Source organism: Centruroides sculpturatus, unplaced genomic scaffold (assembly GCF_000671375.1).
Source record: "Centruroides sculpturatus isolate CEXI.00-Female unplaced genomic scaffold, Cexi_2.0 scaffold6, whole genome shotgun sequence".
Taxonomy (NCBI): Eukaryota; Metazoa; Arthropoda; class Arachnida; order Scorpiones; family Buthidae; genus Centruroides; species Centruroides sculpturatus.
Genome location: NW_019384869.1, coordinates 917,088 through 938,902, shown reverse-complemented (window position 1 = coordinate 938,902; position 21,815 = coordinate 917,088). Strand labels below are relative to the sequence as shown.

General features: G+C 28.1%; 1 protein-coding gene across 1 annotated transcript in view; it reads left to right on the top strand.

Annotated features, from left to right (window-relative positions):
• The window catches only part of LOC111630858 (homeotic protein empty spiracles-like), a 28,844-nt gene extending 16,107 nt beyond the window's left edge, over nucleotides 1–12,737 (top strand). Inside the window, exons 2-3 of the mRNA XM_023375020.1 lie at nucleotides 7,959–8,131; nucleotides 12,306–12,737. Coding sequence (XP_023230788.1) covers nucleotides 7,959–8,131; nucleotides 12,306–12,491 — 359 coding nt within the window. The 3' untranslated portion in view covers nucleotides 12,492–12,737. The remainder of the gene's footprint in view (nucleotides 1–7,958; nucleotides 8,132–12,305) is intronic.
• Nucleotides 12,738–21,815: the final 9,078 nt, after the last annotated feature.

Here is a 21,815-nt window from a genome sequence, read left to right as displayed (position 1 = left end):
TGTAGAGTGTTATCGGGGTATATATTATATAATATCAATTCCTGGAGTTTTAAAGATACAATATTGAGGAATTTCGTAACCATGGACACACGTGAGAATCAACACTCTAATTAATTATAAAGTGTACAGATCAACTTAAATCCAAGTGTTTCTTCGCTGATAAGATATTATTTTTAAGCTGCTACGTTGCTAAGATTAAGTATACAACTATTTTACATGTAAAAATCATAATTCTGAAATCATTTTACAGTTTTCTAATGTTATCAGGTTGTTAATTTAAGGTAAAGGTTATTTTAGGATGGGAACCAATTGGAATTAATTGTTGAGGAAACTGGCCTAAAGCCTCTTAGGGTCAGCACGATGATAGCTAATGTAACCCGAGGGTTATCAGCTAAATGACACTATTGAGTAACTCATTACAACATTTTTAAACATTATTTTACACTTTAATTAATATTTCATTTATTTATTGCTTACTATTAATCACCGCAATGATTATCTTCCTGTTATTATAGCGGTTAAGAGTAGCAGTTATTTAAGCACCCCTCGGTGGTCCCACGGAAAGTAGAACATTTTGACAAAATTTTTACACGAAATAAATAAATTTAGAAGGTTTATTCTTAAGAAAATAAATATTTTTAAACATATTCATAACTCTAAATAGTCAATTTTTGAGTAGGAAACGAATTAAAATGGTGTAAAAAGTACTAAATATTGAAGTGAATTTCTCATTTTCTACACATTTTTAAGCGATTATGTGGTGAAAATTTATTAATTAAACTTTCAAAAAGAGGTTTAATTAATAAATTTTTAACGTAAACCTTTAAAAATTGGTAGAAAATGCTATTTATTATGCAATTTTTACATCACTTTAATTCGTTTCTTACTCACAAACTGATTAAAATGACGTAGAAACTAGATTAAAAAATGGCTAATTTAACTCGCATTCTTCTAATTTTTAAGGTTATTAAGTTTAAAATATAAAAATTTAACAGTTTATTCATAAATTTTCAAAGCAATCTTCCTTAAAAACTGAATGAAGTATGACAAAAAATGTATTAAATAAGTGAATAAAATAGAATTTAAATCAATCAAAATGGATGTATGAAAGAGGAATTTTAATTTGTAGTTTCCTGAGAATGAATTCAGTTACATATTGTTGAGTGATCAGCAAGTAATCTTGTCACAAAATTGCGAGAAAAATGAGCTGCTGTTGGAGGAGGCGGTACCAAGAGTTTATTTTAGTTTCAGTGTGAAGGCGTGTACCGTAATTGTTAGGTCGCCAGTTACTTTACTTAATTGTCAATCATCGTCAGGCTCCCACGTGTATCTCAGTAGCACTATACATTAACATGTAAAGAGTTTCATTTCCTTAATTCTGGAATGAACCGAGTCCAACTTATGACAGGAACATGTTCGGTATGAGAACTAATTGACTAGAAAGGATTTCGTCCCTCGTCTGATGAATGCTATTTTCAAGGCTTTCAAAATAGCATTCATCACATACTACCTTATTACTTTATCAGCACTATATTACTAGTGAATTGCGTATAGAATTACTTTAGTTTATCATACGAGCTCAACTAATACATGCATTTTCTATAGGGAATTTATAAATTTATATAATATTTTATACGCCAACACCTCAATTTTATCTGTATATTAAGAAAAATCTCTTAATCTATCTACTTTTTAAAATATATAACCATTCATATAAGCTTACACAGTGATTTTAACTAAACATTGAATATATAAAATGTATTTTCTTAATAAACATTTCAAACCTATTTAAAAAGATTAAAAGTAGTGTGTAAAATCCCCAATGAGATCCGAACCCACGCCTTTCTTTAAATTCTACGACATTTATACGCTTTTTTAAACTAATATATTTGTTTTTATATAACCTAGATGTCATTTTAACATAGATAATTGAGAAATTTATCGAGTCTAGAAGATAAATTCCATTGGAATTCGTTACTATGCTTTAAATATCTTCTAAAATAACAAGGATAACGACACCCTTGAAGCACTTAAATTTTTTTTTTCGTTTGTTTTTATGTATATTTCTAATCTTTGAAGCTTGAAAAGACGAAGAACAGAAGTAAAACGTCTAAAGAACATGGAAAAGTTGTCCATCAATGTGAGAAACACCTGTCATCCCATATCTGGGACGTTATTAGGTAGAGGCAAGCATTACCATTCTGGCCCTGTATAGAAATTCACCATGCATACAATACTAAGCATCGTTATAACCGACGTGGTGAGATAACTGATGTGTCTGCTTGATTTAACTTCAGCTGTTGGTCCTGAGGCGTATCTGCTATCTCAAACAACAGCCTCAAATTGTTCATTTCTGTATTTTTATCGCAGATAGGAATTCTCTTTTATGTTCAAGCTGTAAGACTATCCTTAAAATTTGCATTCAGCATCCTTCTACAAATTTATATTAAATTTTTTTATATATTTACTTGTATATTTAAGCTATAGTTTCAAGAATTTACTCGTGTATCGCCTTATTACTTAATATTGAATGTATATAAAGATAAACTATTATTGTAGGCTACAGGTTTATTATAATATAGTCAAGATGTAAGAGCTTGTTCCATGATTTGAAGCTTATTCATGAGGATATTACTAATCACAAATGAAAAAAATTATAGTTATTATTGATTATATTAAGGTGTATAAATGTGTAAAAATGATTTAAAGCTTATACATAAATATATTTGTGACTGTTGCAAGTATAGTACACATGGTGTACTTGTGACTTACTTTGTGTTTTTTAAATACTTTTCTTTCTTAATTGCTTATTCTTTTGTATTTAAAATTGTGTTTCTTTTCTTTACTTAACACGTATTTATGCTAAAAACAATTCTCTCTCATTAAATACATTCAAAAACTCGAGTACAGATTCTAAATTTACACACTTTAGACTAAAAATACAGAAAATTTTAAACAATTTTCAAGCTTATATTAATCTAAACCATCAAAAATATCATTAGATAGATAATAATTTAAATTCATATATAAATATAAAACTAGAAAGGTGTCAAATAAGAATTTACAATGATAATAAGGGGGAAAAACATATAAAAATGGAAGAAAAATATAATTTGAGTACACTAAAAAAGGCATAACATTAATTTTAAATCGAAAAAAATAAAAATAATAATAAATAAATACACAAGTACACGTATACACGATGAAAGCACTGATTTATTATCAAAGCAACGAAGATAAGTTGAGATAATAATAAAATCATTTGAAAGATAAAAAAGTCGAATGAGATCATTCATCATAAAATATAAAATATTTACAATTTTATGGTCTCGCACATGGATTTAAAAGGGCAATTTGCTATTCGTGATACGAATTCGTTATCTATATTATTAGTTAATAACCCAATAAATTGTACCTATGAATAATTACTGATAAGAAAAATAAAATTATAATAATAAAAAAAAAAACATAATGCCAAATGAAACTATAACTTAAAATACAAATTTTTTTTTATAATAATGATGATACCTTTTTTTTAATATTAAGTTATTTTTAAAGGTAAAAATTTGTTAAATTTTTACACTCCTATACGATTTATTTACCAGAAGAATTGTTTTATATGAAACTATAACCTAAAATCAGATAAAAATTTAGTGAAACTGTAGCCTGAAATCAAATAAGACTTTAGCCTGAAATCAATTGAAATTAGCCTGAAATCAAATGAGACTTTAGCCTGAAATCAATTGAAATTAGTCTGAAATCAAATGAAAACTTTAGCCTGAAATCGCGTGAAACAGTAGCCTAAAATCATATGAAAATCACGTGTACAGGTTATACTTTCACTTGTCATTCCAAATGAAACTACGCCCAAATCCAATATATATATAGGCCTATATATATAATAATTTGAATAAATATAAATATTAAAAATATAAAGAATAAAAAATGATATTTGTAAAGGTAAGAAATGATATTAACAAACTTCTTTACCCCTTCATTGTAATCATCAGGGGAATTGTTTTTACATGAAAAATTTCAAATGAAATAATAATAAAAACAATATATATATATAGCCTATATATGTAACGTTTTAATAATTAAAACAAGGTATTTTTTTAAAGGTAAGAATTGGTGTTAACAAACTTTCACCCCTCATACAATTTGTATTATCATCAAGAGAATTGTTTCACAAACGAAATTTTATAAACACAATTTAAATATTATTTTTAAAAGAAAAAGAGAGAAAGAGGGGAGGGACATTTTTAAAAGTAAAAAGTATATTAAAATACTTCACTCCCATAAGAAATATTTAAATTATATAAAGAAAAGGAGGAATTTGATTCATCAGGCATTCAACGTGAATGACGTGAGTGAAGCAAAGCTTCATATCACGTTCATTACTACCTTTGTAATTTTTCGCTCCGATGATGTAGGTACCGCCCTCTTGTGGCATCTGTAAAAAACAAACTCAGCAGGTGAATGTAGTTTTTGATTCGTTTTCGAGTCAGTCACATTAATTGTCATCCACCACTGTTCGTGAACCAGCCACATTGATCATATTCACTAAGTCCGCTTGGCTTTACCCGAATGTTTCCAAATTCTAGTCACATACTAAAGTCATAAAAGTCTCTCGACGTCCTCCTCTTTCTTTTATTTTTTTTTATTACTATGACCTTTGCTGTGTTAAAACTAATATTTAAAATATGAAATGTTTAATAATGTTCTTCGTCCATTTGACAGAAATTAAAATTATTACTGTTTGATCCAAAAGTCGGTTAACCGTGTCGAACGATTTGATAGGAGTTTTTATAACTAGTATGATGGTTAACCGACTTTTGGTCCACCCTTCATCCAAATACATGCTCGATTTTATAAATAAATGCATGGTAATTTACTCAATTTTCTTATTATTTTCCCCTTATATTATCTCATATCACTATTTTCACACGTGTAGCATTTAGTTAGAAGAAAACACTGTTAATCGACTTTTATACCAGCCGTAGTGGGTTATTTTAATAAATTATGCTTATATTTAATTAATTTTATTCGATAAATCAGCAGGAAAAAAAAAACAAATTATTATTAATATACCCTATAAAATATTCTATAATTGAATAATTTACAGGATTTAAATATCAAATTCGAAGTATCTTTAGCTTTAAAAATGGCCTTTATGATAAGAACTGTACTTTATATATAATTTATTATAATTTGTATACAAGAATACCCTCACTTTTTATGTCATTTTGAATTTGCGCCCTTCAATTTCTCATACGAAGACTTTAAAAAAATTTAATTTCTGTACTAAAATATTCCATTTTTGGACTCTCAAAAATAGAAAGACACGAAAAAACTGGATCCCCATTAGTCAATATTTTATAAAGTCCAACAAGTACTGTACAATAAATAACAATTTCAATTTGTTTTAAAAGATTCAGTCGTTTAGAATCAATCTGGAAGATTCACTCTCTCCAACATCCCTCGACAGGTTTTCGGATCATTTTCAAGGCCTCTTATATACGAATGACATTAATTTTAATACATAATTAAGCCCTCTATTCTCATTATTCAAATATATACAAATAATTTAGCATTAGTAAAGACAAGTTGTAAAGTAAGAGACTGAAAAGATTGAAGTACTAGCTCTTAAATGACTCGACTCATGCGAGTTGCGTGATAGGTGTAAGGTTTTTTTTATATCCTCTATCAGTTCAGTGTATGATTACACCTTGAATGTTGTAGATCGTGACAACTTTTCGGCAGTGTGTGTTTATTTGATTACAGCTTACGGTCAACTCGAAGCCGATCTGAGCTGAAGGTATGATAAGAGCAAATTACAAAGCTGCCAGTGTTGTGGTATTTACACATATAAATGAGTATTAAGTGGCGGCAGTCAAGCTAAGATAAACAGTTAAATTACGTCTATTCTCACTTGTTTCTCTTGTATAATTTTCGGTTAAATCGTTCAAAGTTTACGCTTAGATGTTGTCTGGTCGATGAACTTCTTCTAACGCACCTTACGTGATCAGTTATTGAGACCACACTCCTAGTTTGGATATTCAGCTATTAAGACTGTCATTAGGTCTATAAACCTAATAATAGCTTTTCTAGATCACGGCCTTAACACTAAGATTTATCTAGTGTTAAGTATCAAGCGTATAGGCCTTAAATTTCCAAAGAAATTTAAGGCCTATACGCTTGATTGACAATCTCTGATTCGCTTTGATTTTTACTCCATTCTTCTTTAAGTTTACTAATATAGCTTCGAATAACCTTCAAACTAGCTATAGTACACTACACGATGCTTAAATTTACAGAAAATTCTACATTTAAACGATAATTTTTAGTGATTTATGAACTGTTACAATTCAGTATTGCTGCTCTGAAAGAGATTAATGGTTTCAACACAAATTTGCTAAATTTATACAGGGTGGTCCAAGCCTGTTAACAACTTTCAGTTTATCTTTGCATACTTGTGAATATGAATTGCCTATAGGCTTCCGTAAGTTTGAAGCATTGCCTGTTCTGATACTCATCCTTATCCTACAAATAGGCCTACGTAGCATGTTTTTATATTGTTTTATGCTATACATATAAGTCAGTAGCATTGTAAGTATCATTGACAATCAATTAAAACTCTAAAACTGAATAAAACGATTAAAAATATGACGAATTTAAGTTAAAATTTGATATTAAAACATAAAAGTGCACTTAAAAAATATATCGATTAAGTCTAAATTAATATTCTAGAGAGTTAGGTATCATTTGCGGGGATGTTATATAATTTTTCGAGCGATGAAGTCGACATCATCGATATATTTGCAATGATCCTGTCACGAAGTACACTAAATGCGAAACATCATATTACACTTTCATTATACGGGTTAATAACATGTTAATGCAAAAGACATGATGAAAGCACATCATCTCTTATTGCTTGCGACATTTATTGTAATCAATTTGAACAGATAATAGTATTATCGTGATAATTCTTATCGAACAATGATTATAAGCCTATCTTATAATTCCACTTATAGAAATTAGTCGTTAGACTCAGTGGATCCAGTTTTTTTTTAACTGTTCTTAGACGCTTTTCGTGTCGCAATTTATTATGTCTGTCCTTACAACTCCTCCGAAATTACGATAGATTGATTATAAAGTGTACTGCTATATAAATACTGAAATTGTTCGATATCTATGATCATCTATCTCTTCACCCGGTTACATTTTGTCACCGGGTGAAGAGATCTATAAAAAAGAAAATACTCGCGTAGAGTCTAATTAATAAATTGCATATGGGGTATCGTAATTCAGGCTATTGATTGCGATGTTTATCTATAAATTAACATATATGATAAGTTAAAGGTTCGTGTTTATACAAACTTTCATGAGATTAGCCTGCGTGCTCTTCTCCGATAAGAATTCGTATCTCTAGGTTAGCCTACATGCTCGGCCAAAATAAAGATTCATTTCCTTAGACTAGGCTGTCACAATAAGGATTCACATTTAGAAAGCCTTTAACATATTCGTCTAAAGATTCACTTCTATACACTAGCCTGAATGTTAAATTCTGATAAGGATTCACTTACATAGACTAGCCTGTATGCTAGTTTCTAATAAGGATTGGCATCTATAGATCCTTTACATTTAACATAACCTAAATGATAATAATAATGATAAGAATTTACATCTCTAGAGTAGCATCTCGACCAAGATAAGGATTCACATCTACAAAATATCCTTGATAACAGGTTATGAATCAGCCTTTATATTAGACAGTAGATAGGCTACCGATAACAATTCATATCTATAAATCAAGTATATAAGCTAGTGATAACGCTTACCATAGAAACCTTATCAACACTTTACCATAAGTAAGAGTATAACCTACCAAACATAGTAGGTAGGAACACAATATATATATTATAACACATTAAAAATCATATGTATCTTTACAGGTCACGATCCTACAGCATTTCTCTTTCATCCGTTCAGAAAACCAAAAAGGATCAGGACAGCATTTTCACCCTCTCAACTACTAAAGTTAGAACACGCATTCGAGAAGAATCATTATGTAGTTGGAGCTGAGAGAAAACAATTGGCGCAGACTTTAAGCTTAACTGAAACTCAAGTAAGCATAGAAGAATTTTAATCTATTTTTTTTACAAGATTTAACCCAACAGTCACTCACTTCTAAGTAGCTTAATATAAGAGCTTATCAAATTTTTTAAATGTATTTTATTTTATTTTATTTTTTTACTAACTTATTTACATTAGAATAATCTATAAACAGAATCTTTAAGTGATTTATCATTGTTGTATTAAGCAGGCGTGGTCTAAAATGTATAAGCTATAAAGTAACGCCTACGTTTACTTGTCAAATTTTGACTTTACTACAGTCAAAAACCAACAGATTTTTATTAAGTTGACTGTTTACAAAGCTTAAAAATTCTCTAATAAAAGCATTAAAAAATTTATTCTAAAACTGAGTTGTTTGTTAGGCTGTCTGTGCGTATTCCTTAATATATAGGCTATATATTATAAATGATTAAAAGGGTGTTCATAAATCTGTTAATTAACTATAAAGCAATTTTGGAAATTATTATTCAACAAAGTTGTACTAAAAATAATATTTTGGGAGTGAAGATAATTGGTGTATAATTATCAATAATATCGAGAATAAATTATCTCTACACCCGGGGATTGATTAATATTTAACGATTGCTTTACTCATCAATCAAATAAACTATTACTCATTTGATAAGTTTTAATCTACATTATTTGTAAATATTTAAAATACTGGCCGAATTTCCGTTAGTCTGTCAGTTTGTCTGGATGTTTTCGTCAAATAACACAAACTATTCGAGATAAACAAACGAAATTTTTAGTGTAAGTTAAGGGATGAAATTCACGCTTTCCTGCGAAATTTCACCAAGATTGGACCATAAATATGTCCAAAAAATTTTTTAAAAAAGTAGTTTTTCTGAATGTTTTATTCATTAACACACAAATTATTAAAGATAAAGACACGAAATTTTTTGAGTAGATTTAAGGGTTTAATTTACACCTTTTTACCAAATTTGGTTAAGATCGGACCACAAAAACGCTTCCAAAAAAATTGAAAAATTTGTTTGCTGCCAAGCTAAGTGTAAATTAGATTGACCGGTTTGAAGTGTAAGATACTACTAATTCGTGCGCATGCGTATTATGGAGTGTTAAAATAGAAGTGTCACGTTACGTGGGAACTCAAACATCCAACAGCAATAAGTTTAGTTTAATTGGACTAAGTGATTTGTTGGTCTGAGGCCTTGTCATCGCTGTCTCCATAATAAATAACATCATTCTTCCACCAATTGTTCCTTATTTTACTTCTTTTATAAATTTACTCTGTTATTTACTTACGTAACAATGTGTTACGTCAATTCAGAAATTCTAAAAATAACTTTTCTCTTAAAAAAAATATATATATATATATATTTAAAAACGGGGTTTATTTTGCGCCGTTTTGTTCGTAACGTCGCCACTTTGGGGTGTGTTTTTTTGGATAAAAATTTGCTTTATAATTAAAAATAATTTAATTTTTTTATAGTAAAAATTGTATTTTTTTTAAATTATAAAGTGCAGTAAAATAAATCGCAAAAAATATTAATTTTTAAGTAAAAAACACATGCACATTATACGTTAAAAAAAAACTACATTTTTTAAAGAAAGTTCGACAAGATTTGGTATGAAATAAGACAACCATCTCTCTACGTCACGAATGATTCCAATAGCCATTTATCTTTAACGATGCTGTACCCTTCCTTAATCCTTATTGACCTCTACCTAAGAGGTCAGGGGGTCACGCATCCGTGTGGGTGGTCTAAATCCTCATTTTAACTGTATTAGTTACCAATTGTGAATGTTTGCAGACCCACTGTGAAATTCAAATCATTTGTAATTGACCTAAAATGCCTCTGGTTGCCATTTTTGTATCCAATTTTGAGATAGAAAGGAGAGTATTTTCTAATCCACCCCCTTAAAATTATATAGATAGAACCTTTCTTAGTGTATTGATCATCGAATAAAGGACTTAATTAGAACATGTTCGATACCACAAAGTTCGTTAAAACGATATCTTCTATGGGTGATCGTCACGCGAGTGCATTCATTCGATACTCAAAATATGCAATTTTCTACTTAATAACTGCTTAAAATTCGTAGAAAGCGGGCTTTAAAATGAACTATGATATTTTAAATTGTGTTTAAATTATAATTGCCATTTTAACTGCTTGTATCGTATAATGCAACACGCCATTATTCATGCTACATTGAACGTGATTAATTGCATTTGCTGAGCTTTAAATCTTATTTTTTTTAAATGAAATTTATATATTAAACTCATTGCAAATATTAAACGTGATGTAATTAATAATACCTTAATACGTTAATCATTATAAAAACGCAAAAAAATAATAATTTATTAAATTGTAATTTATGAAGTTCTACGTAAATGGATAAAGAAAAAAAAACGTAAAACAGTGTTATAAAATAGAGAAAATTGGGTATAATTTAATAATAAAATCGAATAAATTGTCTACAATTTTTATTATAATTTTAATACATTAAAACCTGTCTAAAACGGAAAATTTCTGTATCAGACAATCCGATTTACACAGGTTTTACTGTATAAAGTTTATTCTATTATTAAACACATATTAAGTGTTTAATTTTATACAGTCGACCCCTCTATAACACTGTTGATTTTTCCGTTTTATATGAATTCCATGTTGTACGAGTCACTTAGATTTTACAAACATGTGTGCTGGGCTGTGAATGGCTCACGTATTTGTAAAATCTAAATGACTCATACAATATGGAATTCATATAAAATGAAAAAATCGACAGTATTATAGGGGGGTCGACTGTACTTTATAGATCAAATGTAGAAAGTACTTTATAGATCAAATGTAGAAAGTATATGTGACAAAAATAAGCTTAATATAAAAATATAGAAAAGAAGAAGCTTAATATAAAAATATAGAAAAGAAGAAGCTTAATACATAAAAATATAGTTTATAAATGCTTAGATCAATAAATGATATGTATATTTTTATCCATAGACCCATCCTTGAAACGTTCCTACAGGTCTGTAGATTTAACATAACAGAACCTAATCTCTGAATGAAAGAAAGATTTGGAATTTTTTAGAAATTATTTATGGTATTTTTAAGGTCAAAAGGGTTTTATTAAGAGCGCTCATACATTGAATCCCGGTAGAGTATCAAACAATAAGAAAATTCAGCTATAGAAATTGACTTATAAGTCAATTGGTCTCAATTTCAGTTCTTCTTAGTTGTGCTGACATGAAATAACCTATTTATTGTATAAGTGACACGGCAGTCAGCTGTAAAAACATTAAGAATATCGCGTGTAATGTCAAGTAGTTGGGTTGGATAAAGGTTAAATCTACTCCATATAGTGTTTATCTTAAGTGTGAATAGGTAGAAACGTTGAAAAGAATCGTTCAAATAATTGTAAAAATTGAAAAGATGGTTTCCCCTTTTGAGAATAGGCAGGCAGATCTCTTTATAATAGACTTAATACCTAGTCAGAGAAGAGCGTTCGTTATAGGCTGAAGGAGTGTTTACTCGAGCTGGCAGGCCTTTATAAGCTGGCATAGGATGGCTGTGAAGTGCTAGGAAAACATAACGTTAATAGTGCAAGCAGACGTAAGCTTAATCCTGTCCGGAAACCATGCATGTAGCACAGTAGAGGAAGCACACCAATCCGATTACGTCGACACTCCAAGTATTATTGTCACAGAAAGTGACAGACCCTTCTATTGTTGAGAGATTGCGAATTTCTATCAGGGTGTTCTTTGTCATTGAAAATACTCACGCCCTTCTACAATAGTTTGGACACAGTTGAATCAAGTGGTTCCAGAATGAAATTTTGTTCAATTATTTAAAGTTAGGCCTCAACCAATACGCTCGTTTAATGTCAATTTGATCCTAAAGATGATAATGGATTGACGTCGTGAGAGAAAAGAACCCAAATCCTTGTTATTTAATGCGTTTTAAGTGGCGATGATGCAGAATTTCCTTTATTCTTTTGTGTGTCGGTAACTCTAGTCGTGAATATAATTGAATAAATTAAATAAAAGATAAGTGAACGATATAATTTTAACCAATTCCTCACCATCTTGATAAGGAATTCATTAAAATTTAGTACAAATTAAAAGTATCATAACTCTATCAAATTAAAAGTATCATAGTATTGTGAAGATTAGGATGTAATTTATTGCAATTTTAATTAACTTTTAGGTTAAAGTTTGGTTCCAAAATCGAAGAACTAAGCATAAAAGATTGGCACAAGAGCAAGAAGAAGGACAAACAGAAGCATCGAATTCTGAAGAAGCGAACCAATCGGTACCTTCTCCAGACGAAGATTCGAATGAAGAATGTGATAATAGATGGTCTTCGAACGAACACAGCACAGAAACAAGTTGACAATCGTTTTAAAAAGTCTCCAAAAATTTTTCATTTTGTGCACAATTGCTCATCATTTAATTGCACAGTTATATTTAAAGAATCGAGCGGTGCTCATACAAAATAACGAAAGAAAACTGTACGAAAAATGTACTTTTTATCGTGGTTATTTGTAATTTTCTCTTCTTTCCGTCCTCGTCTTTGTGTCTATTAGGCCTATGCTGTACAAAAAAACAAATATATAATAATAAATTCTTATCAATTCTACTACCACTTTTTTTATTTATTTTGTATAAACCCTACATAAATATTACTAAATAATAAAATTATATAAGCTTAACGGGTGTAAAATTATTTATTTATAAATGTTAATTGTCATTTTTACACTTATAACCATCCAAATAATGATCTTTACACGCTAACAAGGTATGTATCCGGTCAGCGTGATTGCTCCTTATCTCCATTCTAAGGAACGGCACGTCATTAATTAATTATACTAAAATTTAAGTATTAAGAGCGATACCAAATAAGGAATTCACTTGTGCTGAACACCTCCCGCTCGCTAAAATAATTAACATCACAAATATATAGAAAGTCTATAGGGAGGTACGAAGTACTTAAACTATAGTGAATTACAGCTGGCACATGTAAGAGTGAAGGTTGTAACATTAAGTTACTGGCGTGTTTCTATTCTCTGTAACCTAACAGCATGTTGTCTTCGATGTTAGCAAGCCGGCATCTTCCTCTGTTATTTCGATATGCTTAGATTATCTCCTGGTGTGAAGGAACACCTGCCTATCATGCATTATGCCTACTGCTGTCTTATACCTATCACTATCTAAGTTAATTTTTTCTTTATTCTCTCTAGCAATTTCATAGTATCATCATAAAATAAGTATGACTCAATTGGTTATTATGAAACGAGCTGATCTTTCGCCAGATCTTTAACCTGTTGTGTAGCAGGTGTGCATAAAATTCGTATCTATCTAAATGAAAAATATACATTAAAAATAACTCTAAAATAAATTTAAGAGTATGGAAGTATGATAGTTTTATAATTTATTTCACTATATATTAATAAAGTAGGTATTAGTTTATTAGGCGCTTATTAAATATAGTATAATACCAGAGCTACAAATTTACTATAATAGTTCTTGTTTATTTTAAGTGCTACTATACATGGAATAACTAAGTAGTAGTACTGTACAGTACGTAGTAGTATACATAGTAGACAAGTAGTATAGGTAGACATAACTATACTACTTACTTACTCTATAAGTATTATATATAGTGCTGTTCCTATACAGTAGGCAAGTGATACTGTACTGTACCTAAACCTATAGTACCTTTACAGTATGCCCAGTACTGTCTACTGTATAAATACTGTACAAAGTACCTTTATAGTAGACAGTACATTTATAAATATAGAACTTATATTTATCTAATATACTACAGGAAGTATTACTTTATTAGAATTACATTAAATTATACTAGAAATATTAGAAGCACTATATAATAAGGTAGAGAACTATTAGAGGTTATTCTATATAGGCTACTGTAAAATAAAGTATTTTATAATCTTCTATATACTTTTAAGAGAATATACACTATCCTATGCTGTACTATAACAAGATATAGAACTATTATAAGTGATACTGTATAATATAGCCCTATACACACTTTTAAGAGCACTATATTGTATAATGTGTATGTATTATAGCATTTTATACACTTTCAAGATCATTAAATAACTTTCATTAATAAATGCGATAAGATAAAATGTGACCTTGCCTGTATAATTTATTAATTCGTTCAAAACTAAAGATTAATTAAAGTGTAGAACCTTTATGGAAGAAGAAGAAGAAGATATTTTAGATGGCGTGAAATGATAAGAGTTAATGATAAACGTATTAATTTATTTGATGACGTTTATGGAGTGTTTTGACATCTTAGATTATATTATTTGACAAGTTAATTTATGTTATTTATTTATTTCCATAGTTTATCTTAGCAGCAGCAGCGGTTGCAATGACAAAATGGTGATTGATTAGCTCATTTTTGTAAGAAGTCTGCAACTCTTACTTTATATATAATAAATTATATCTTTCAAAATAAAATAATAATAATTTATATAATTCATTCTTTTTCTTTTTAATTTAACTGATATTTAAATATTAATTAATTAAATTAGAGAGAGAATATTAGTTTGAATTTGCCTATATAGATTTATTACTTGTTTTAATTTCAAATACATCGTAAATGTTTAAAATTTAATCTAAAAAAAATTGTTATTAATAATAATGTAATTAATTTAAACAATTAGTTGTTATAGTAATTTAATGTATAGGATATTTGAAAGAATTCCAATTTTTTCGGCTGATTCATTGGCTTTTTTAATGACTTTACAGAAAAATATAGAACCTAATAAAGCAAGTAATATATTTAGAAATATTATTTTTATTCATTTCTTAAATTATATAATAATTTAAATACAAATATTTGAATATTTTAAGTAGCAAAANAAAATTCAAAAAAATTATCTGAATTTTCTAAAGATTTCATATAAATTAACCCAAAAATCCTTTAATTAAAATCTTTAAATTGTTAAATATTTATAACTTAATTTAATTAAAATTATTTTTAATATAAAAACGAATAAATTTATTCTAGATATTCACATACACTCAAATTTTTCATGTAAAAATAAATTTTTTAATTAATTTTTTAATGTTCCTGCTATTATTTAACTAGGAAAAAAAATACAATTTTTTATAAATAATTTTGCTTAATTTATAGAAATTTTTGCATAAAACTTAGACCTATTTCTTTACACTTTCTCCTTGGAATTGTAATTAATCATAGAAAATTTAGAATTAATTAATAAAATATTTCTACAAAAATAGGTTTAAAGGTCTACAGAAGGACCTATATATTTAATTTTAATGATAATTTTATATTAAAAAAAAATGTACTTTAACTTATATCCAAGAATTTTAAAAGCTACTTTCACTGTTTATAACTTTAACCTACATTTATACATTAAAAACACAAGGAAATAATCTTTTTTAAATACAAAATGTCCTAGAAAATATATGAAAATTTATATAAATCTAATTAATTTTATACTAATTCTTGCTTAACTTCAATGTAACTTTAATTGACTTTGTATGATTTTAATTTAGGACTTTTATCGAGTTAAATATAATATAATTTATATTTTTTATATTGAAATTTATTCACAACTGTATTATTCCCATCGATAGTAGCACATTAATGAAAACAATTCATTAAATATTTTTTATTAAAAATTAAAATAAAATTACCAATAGATATTATGGAATTTCCATTAAATTCCATAACAACTTAATCGGATTATATATCAAAATTGTGTAATGAATTAAAAAATAAAGTACGAAACCCGGTCTAACGAGGGAGTAGAGGCGTGGTATATAATGCAATTATACTTCATATTTGACGAATCATAGTAAGGTTCATGGGCTTAACCAACGTCATTTCCTCCCTGCTGTGTTTAAACAAACTTCTCACGATGTTCGAGAATCGGACGGGAATATATACATACATATACACTCTTTTTTTTTTTCCTCCTCCCCCTACGGTGTATACCAGATCAAATATTAATGACGTAGACCTATTACTATAAAAATAGGAAGAGATAAGAAAAGAAATTGGCTCAGACGCCACTATGCTTCACAGTTGGCGCCGTTCTCAACTGTGCCTTAAACAAACACAATTAAGTCAGGTGATAATACCTGACCTAACGCGATTCATCATTCAACTTACCTACACCCATCCCGCCTCCACAGGGGGTGCACCAGTTAGTCACGTGCTCACAGTCAGCGGTGCGTGATTCGTTCGATAAATAGACCGTTAAATCTTACATAAACATAACCGTTAATTCGGTTGATAGTTTATGAGTCTTTATAACTACCCTCAACCCCATTTTTTTTTAAATACTTGTTGCTATTTGAATTTATACCGTTGTACTTATAAATTGCATTAATTTTACATCTATACATTTCAATTTATCGTATACAATCGTCATTAGTGTAAGATCTATTACGTCATAAATTGGTGTTTAGTTTAGAGTTTATTGTGTTGTAAACCGGAACTTAACTAATGACTTATTATTAAGTAAGCTCCAGTTTATATTACAGAAACGTAATTATATTCTCCAATTTATTGTATAGAACACACTTTAATATTTCTCAATTTAAGCATATAATCATCATTAGTATGTTCTAATTTATGTTCAATAAATTAGAACTTATATAGATTTACTTTAATATAGATTCATCATTATTGTGTTCCAGTATGTAGCATAGAATCATTGATATAACATAATTTAGAGCATAAGATCTTCTTGATCTGTTTCAACCTATAATACAGAATCATCATTACTATGCTCTAATTTATAAGTACAAAACTGCCAATTTACAGCACGAATTTTAACAGCTAGGGCATGAAAACCCTCGAAAATTAGTGAAGAAAAAAAAATTAGTGAATAAAGAGAGATAATTTTATAGGTTTAATGCTTTCATCTATAGGGATTTCCCCTCTTTTATACAATATAATTAATCTACAAAATAAAATAAAATAAAATTTTTAAGTCTCTAACCTCTTAATAAAAATCCTACAAGATATAAAGTCAACATTTTATGGCATTATACTGTAAATCAAATTGTATAGACTTAACTCAAAAATTAACCTTACATTTATGAGTTTTTCTCAATTAAGAAGCAAATTTAAAATTAAAAAAAGTATCTTTTTTTTAAAAAAACATTTTAAAAAATTTCATTTAATTAATAAAACCATCATAAATTTAATTCGTTGCTACACATTAATCATAATCATTTGTTTAAATTCTGTATACTTACACACGGGAATTTACTCATAAAAATTAGTTAAGAGTGTATAAAAGTATGTACTGTACAATCACCTGTCTTACAATCACGTGATACAATTGGCATCATCGAAAGATTAGAAAAAAATCAGTCACACGACGTCATAACTAAGCGGAGAAGCTGTTACTTGTCAGAATTGCCATCTATATCTTTACGTTGAGAACAATCATTGTATTTTAGCTCTTTAACATTAAAGGTAAAAGAACTGTGGGTTGTAATTTTTGGTCATTAATTTTCTCGCCACTGACGGGAACACCGACGCACGTTCTACCTTATTTCATCCCCCCTGACTAACGTCTAATGATATGTAATCTACTAGATGATTGTATTCGATACTGTACTACAACAATCGATGATGACAAAATTAGTTTAAGAAACATCAATAAAAATAAGGATTTTTTTTTTATAATATATGCAAAAAATTCCACCTAAATTCCAACAACACAATACCCTTAAAAACACTGATAAAAACTATGTAAACTTGTCTGTTCCCGTTGAAGTTTTCACTTAACTTACTTTAAATTATATAAAATGATTTTTTTAAAATTAAAATTAGCATAAAATATATATGTAGGCCTACAAATATACTATAATTTTATAGAAAAATAAAATTTAAATTTTATACTTTACAAATTTTCCCATTTAAAATGTACAGGGTGGCCCAAAAATCAGTTAACTGAATTTAAATTGTTCTTATTCAAAATTGAATTTACAATTGTCGAGATTCTAAGCTATAGTATAAAAGGCCCTTCTATACTAAATAATTATAAATTTAAAAGCGTGAGATTTGAATTGTAACGAAGTAGCGTAAGGCCTTATGATATTCGTTTAAATCAGGCCCCGTAAAGTTGCTACTTTACGGGGCCTGATTTAAATAATAATAAGCATAATTTATACCTCTATAAAGTTTAATATAAATTAAATTTTTATATAATTAATTAATGTTATACTTAAAACACTTAAAATTGAGGCTACTCAGCATTACTGTAACCATAAAAATTACTAATAATACTGATATATTTAATAAATTTCCAATAAAATTAATTTAAATTTACGTAGAAATGTTTTTTTTAATGAAAAATCTTAAACTCTCATAAATTTCTATAGCCTACTTCTTTGTTTGTTACATAAATAAATTATAGTGTATTTTACAATATATGCACACTTATAGGCTAAATAATAACACGAATTTTCAAAAACAAGTTAATAAAAACCCTTATTTAAGAGATAATTTCTTGTTTTTTTTATAACTTAAATTAAATTCCTATTAAAAAAAGTTACATAAAATCAATATACAAAGCATCAAAGAAAAATATTGATAAGTCTTAAATTTTATTGGAAATTTATTAAATAATTATGTAAATTTACGATAAAAAAAAACAATATATTTAGGCCTATATTATAAAATAATGTGCAAATTTCTAAGTATAAATTGCTTAAAAAACCTACCAAAAATATATATTTATGTCAAACATAAATTTTCTCCCTAAAATTACCCTTGCATCCAATAAATATCTATACTCCCCAGCCCATTAAAATATTGTCTGAAATAATTTATGTAAATTTTTAAGAGTAAATTATTTTAATAAAAAGCCAAATTTAAGAGAATGTTCTCCATTCTTATCCTTAAAAAAGCTCTAAATCCAAGCTCGGTTACATAGGAAAAGAAGAAAAATTACAAGAAGAGAGGTAAGTCATATAGAATTGAGTATATCATATGTCAAATTACGTAAAAAAACTGGAGGTATATCTCTTGCCTATTATCAAACCCCATGATTAGGTACGGTTTAATTCAAGCGACTTTTAAGTTTACTTGATAGTTCGGTGATAAATCCATTTTTGTGTATGGTTTCATTGCTCCTTTAGAACCTCCTGATTACTTGGCATCATTTATTATATAGTTCTACGCCCTTTATCATAACGTGTAAAACGACAGTAGATAATAATAGTTTTTAGTTCCCATTAAAGTCATTTTGATTCTCCGTGATCAAAATGACATTTTGGGAATTGAATAGGCCATCTCTTTCTCTCTATAGGCCCATCATAATAATGTTTTGAAGCTTAAGTTGTGCAACCTATTGGATAATTTATATGATAGACAACGAGTGAACTATGTAATCGCCTATTCTTCAACCTTTACTTTATGATTGGTTAATGGTAATCGCTTTATAAATTGTTAATCGTGACGTACATGAAGAACAAAAATGTTTTTTTTTGAATGTCAATAACTCTTTCGTATCGGCTCCAAGTTTATAAAGTCTTTTTCTTCTGTGTAATTTATCATGTTGCAACACTCAAGTTAAGTTGTTTAATTTGTTAAAGAGTCTCTCTTTTTTATCTTTGGCATTAATGTTTTATGGTAAAAATTGAAAAATGTTTTCGGAAATTGCTTTGGATATTGAAAGAAATTAAATAATTTGAGTAGAAAAATATGTCGAACTAGCGTTAAAATATTGTTAAAAGTTGGAGAAAATATGTCGAAATTATCTTAAAAACAAAACCAATTGCCTTAAAAATTGAAAAATACTAACCATACACTCACTCTATAGGATTATATGCTAACTTATACGAAGAATACACAGATGTATTTCTCTAAAAAGCCGCATATACACATCCATAATACATCATTAAATAAATCAACATACATTAAGTATTTTCACACGCACATAAGCATATATAATAATAATAATAATAAAAACATATAACCTATAACTTTATAAATTTTAAATATAAAATTAATTACTTAAGACGATAGTGATCCAGTAAATAGGATTATTAGGTATTTTATGTATCGGAACCAATAAATAACTATTAAAAAAAAATAGATGTAAATGATCAGATATAGGTTAGGCTAATTTAAAATTTCTCAGCATCTCATAATTCTACAGAAAAAAATACTTCTATCATCAGTGTCTGTGTCCGCCAATGTAATTATGCTGTTAACATCTCCACACACTCAATAGACTATTTTATGCAATGAACATAAGATCACATCTTATCTCTTGTCTACTTTATAATGATTCCCTGTTAAGATAATGCCTCCTACATTCAAATGCAGCTTGATATGATTTGGTAATTATACTTTAAAAATTAAAATTAAAAAAAAATACTTTTTAATATAGGCCCTATATTTTTTTTTCTATTAAAATATCTTAATAGAATCTTTCTTAAAAAAATTAAAATTTGACTTTCAAAGAGTGCAAAATTAGTAAAAAATTCCTTTAATTTGTTCTTAAAAGACTTCGTAAATCTTCATCAATTCGCTCCTCCAAAAGTGCGCAAAATTCATAAACTTCTTTTAATAAAAACACATTAAAATTCATAGAAAACTTATTAATTTCCTACTCTTCATCCTTTTTTTTTTAATTCATCTTATAGAGAAAATTATATTATACCAAATGTATACGAATTAGTGGTTACAAAACCATAGTTAATTAAACGAATTTACGCGGGGTATTATAATGATAATGTTGTAATCTTAACCTTCTTTCTTACTAAACTGACTGCTTTAAGTGGGAGGAGTGCCAACATTCCCTGGAGCAACAGTTTCAAAAATTACAGGTTGTGGCAGATGGTGATAAATATATATAACCCAACTAAGACACTCACACTTGTTATTAGACTCATTTTCGCAAGATACGACACACAATTGACTGCTTCCAGGAAATACCAGATCTTCTCCGATTGTGAGGGAGTTAAAAAACAAAAGCATGAAGCTTAAAAAACATTGATAAATTGATGTCAAAAGGCTCTTATACACAGATTTCGAACTTTGATACGTTCAAAAATAGGCTACGAGCTATTGTTTATGTAGTATAATGTATATTACTTTCTATCGTGTTTAACGTAAACTTATAGATCAATTTTTCCCCCNTTCAGCAGGTTTGAATTAAAATGTAATTGTAATAAATAATAAAGGAATTTATATAGGAGAAACAAGTAGACAACTTAATGCTGTTAAGATTAAAATCAAAGAACATTTAAGACTACAACACCATTGGTCACTTTGAATAAACAGAAACCAAAAGAAATGCTAATGTATAATAGATCAAGATATTAAAATGGTATCATTTGAGAGAAATCATTTAAAAAAAAAAATGAAAATTTCTACGTCCTCGCCCCTGTATAACCTATTGTTTATAGCCTATATAAGCTTATGTATACTAACTATACAGTAAATACCTACCTATATAGGGAAATAGGGAAAATTTTGAAAGTCATAACATTGTATAACATGTGTTTTTATTTAAAATTTAAATAATTATTAACACATGTACCTTTTAAAATTAAATTTGTGTATGTGTTGCGTATTTGTGTGTGGTGTATTGGCCAGTATTTTGCTTTATATCTCAAGATCCCCTGGACCAAAAAGTTTGTAATTTGGCAAGAATACGTCTATATATGAGGCATTGATGATGCTATT